This window comes from Musca autumnalis, unplaced genomic scaffold (assembly GCF_047663935.1).
Source record: "Musca autumnalis isolate F117 unplaced genomic scaffold, ASM4766393v1 scaffold_2, whole genome shotgun sequence".
Taxonomy (NCBI): Eukaryota; Metazoa; Arthropoda; class Insecta; order Diptera; family Muscidae; genus Musca; species Musca autumnalis.
Window position 1 is genome coordinate 230678902 of NW_027411755.1, and position 2237 is coordinate 230681138.

The 2237-nt window shown below is 39.3% G+C and overlaps 1 protein-coding gene across 1 annotated transcript; it reads right to left on the bottom strand.

The window, feature by feature from the left end:
* Window positions 1-451: 451 nt before the first annotated feature.
* On the bottom strand, window positions 452-1210 carry LOC141392538 (uncharacterized). The gene has a single exon (XM_073965473.1). The coding sequence runs from the start codon at window positions 1208-1210 to the stop codon at window positions 452-454; it is 759 nt and encodes a 252-aa protein (XP_073821574.1).
* Window positions 1211-2237: the final 1027 nt, after the last annotated feature.

A 2237-nucleotide genomic window follows, 5' to 3' on the forward strand; every position in this document is an offset into this window, starting at 1 on the left:
AGAAAACCGTTTACATTCCAGCGAATTCCATAGGGAGCCTCGGCGTTTGTTGCTTCTAAAACAGAATCTAAGAGTATGAGACAAAACGTGGGAGATAAGAGGCAGCCCTGTTTTAAGCCCTTGCAGGTTGAGAAGGGTAGGCTCTCTTTGCCGTTGAACCGGACAGATATTTCGGCGTCTCTATAAAGTTCTTTGATCAGGGTTACAATTTTAATAGGGATGCCTTTGTTTATAAGGGCGCTCCACATAGCATCTCGGTAGACGGTATCAAAGGCTCGTTCAAAATCCACGAACAAGAGATACAACGATGAATTTAATTAAGCGGACTGTTCGGTAATTATACGTAGGGAGTTGAAATGATCTGCACACGATCGACCCTGCCGTAAAATCGAATCGAGCACAGAAGATATACGCTGAAGCAGAAGTTGAGCCATCACTTTTCTGATTGCATTTAATAATGTAATTCCTCGCCAATTTTTGCACTCAGTGAGATCACCTTTTTTGGGATAGTTACTATAGTACCATTCTTCCACTCTTTGGGAAAGACATTTGTCTGCCACACGTATCTAATAATTGGGGTAATAGATTGCGCAATGGGTTCTGCCTCATACCTAAGTAGTACCGAGGGTATGTTGTCCGGATCAGCTGCGTTGCCACTTTTAAGTGACTTCAGGGTTGTAATTGCCTCTTCGTACGTAGGAGGATCTGTATTTACGTCTCTTCTTGGGTTGCGGCGCAGAGTTGAAGTATATGGTTGAGACACATTAGCTGCTGGCTCCTCGGTGCAGAAGAATTGACGCCAGCGGTCTATTTGCTCCTCGGGGCTGCTTAGTTCACGTCCATTTTCGTCCTTGATTCCTGCTATAGGTCTAATATTGTTACCACTCATTTGCTTAATGGTTTCGTATACACCACGAATATTACCAATATTAGAAGCCTGTTCTGCTTGTTCAGCCAGCTTATTGAAATATAGACGTTTGTCTCTACGGGCTAAACGCTTAACAATATTTGCAGCAACGCGATAGTTCGATTTGGCTAGTACTTCATTTGTTTTGGCTCTTAGGAGAATGTTGTGTAATCGCTTGCGACGTTTTATTGCATCGAGAGTCCCGTTACTGATCCATGGTTTTTGGGGTTGCTGCGCAGTTCCAATGACGGACGTTGCTACTTCTCTGCACGTTGTTGCTATATCGTCCCACGTGTTTATCATGTTGTTTCCCCGGAGTTTTTCTGTTAGGCCTACCGTATATCTGTGGGCCGTCTCTGCGGATTGCAGTCGCAGGAGGTTTAATTTAACTACAAGCGTCATACCACGTTCTTTTGTTTTCCATCGCATTTTCCATTGTACAGCATTTTCTAAAAGCTTTGAATAAAAATCCTTATACCAACATATAATTTTGTCTTTGATTTTTAAAGAAAGTTTGTGTGGTAATCGATGTTCTCCCATATCAAGCAAACACATTGATACATATTTTAAATGGAGAGTGTACGTGTAAAACTAACCTTCCTCGTAACCAGTTTCTAGGGCCAAAACATAATTGGGTGTATGTTCGGGCAATTTTAATATTCGTTTTATAAAAAATCGGTATAACTTTTCGCACCAAAAACGATTTTAAAGTTCTTTTCAATATTTCTGTCTTATAAAATTTTTGATTTTAACTTTTGATTAAATTTTTGAATTTGGTCTAGAAATAAATTTGCCAAACTATATTGAAATCGGTTCAGATTTGGATATAGCTCCCATATATATTTTCGGCCGTTTTCGTGTATTTGATTCACCAAACACGCTATGTATGTCCAATTTCAATGAAATTTGAAATGTGTGGTGGAATTTTGTCTTGAAATAAGTATGCCAAAATATATTGAAATCGGTTCGGTTCAGCCGATGTCATGCAACATACACAGCACTGAACGGCTAGAGAACGCTTTCTTATCTCCTTTATTTGTTCATTACAGTATTAAAAATGGTGGCATTTAAAGTTAATATAATTATAGTTATTCATTTATATATTATCTTAGCCAGGATAGCGAAGCGCACCGGGTTCAGCTAGTAAAATATAAAATATATAGAACTTACTTACTTAGCTGGCTTTGTACAGAACATTTTTTCCATAAGCCGAACTATGAAAAGATCTCCAATCCTCTCTGTTTGCTGTATTTTCCCAATCTGGGATATGCAGCTTTCTGATGTCTCGTTTCACTTGTTCGCTCCAACGAAGCTTTGGCCTTTCAGATCT

Bases quoted from the DNA above. Each gene is read 5' to 3' on its own strand.
- LOC141392538 (XM_073965473.1), bottom strand. From the start codon at position 1,210: ATGATAAACACGTGGGACGATATAGCAACAACGTGCAGAGAAGTAGCA.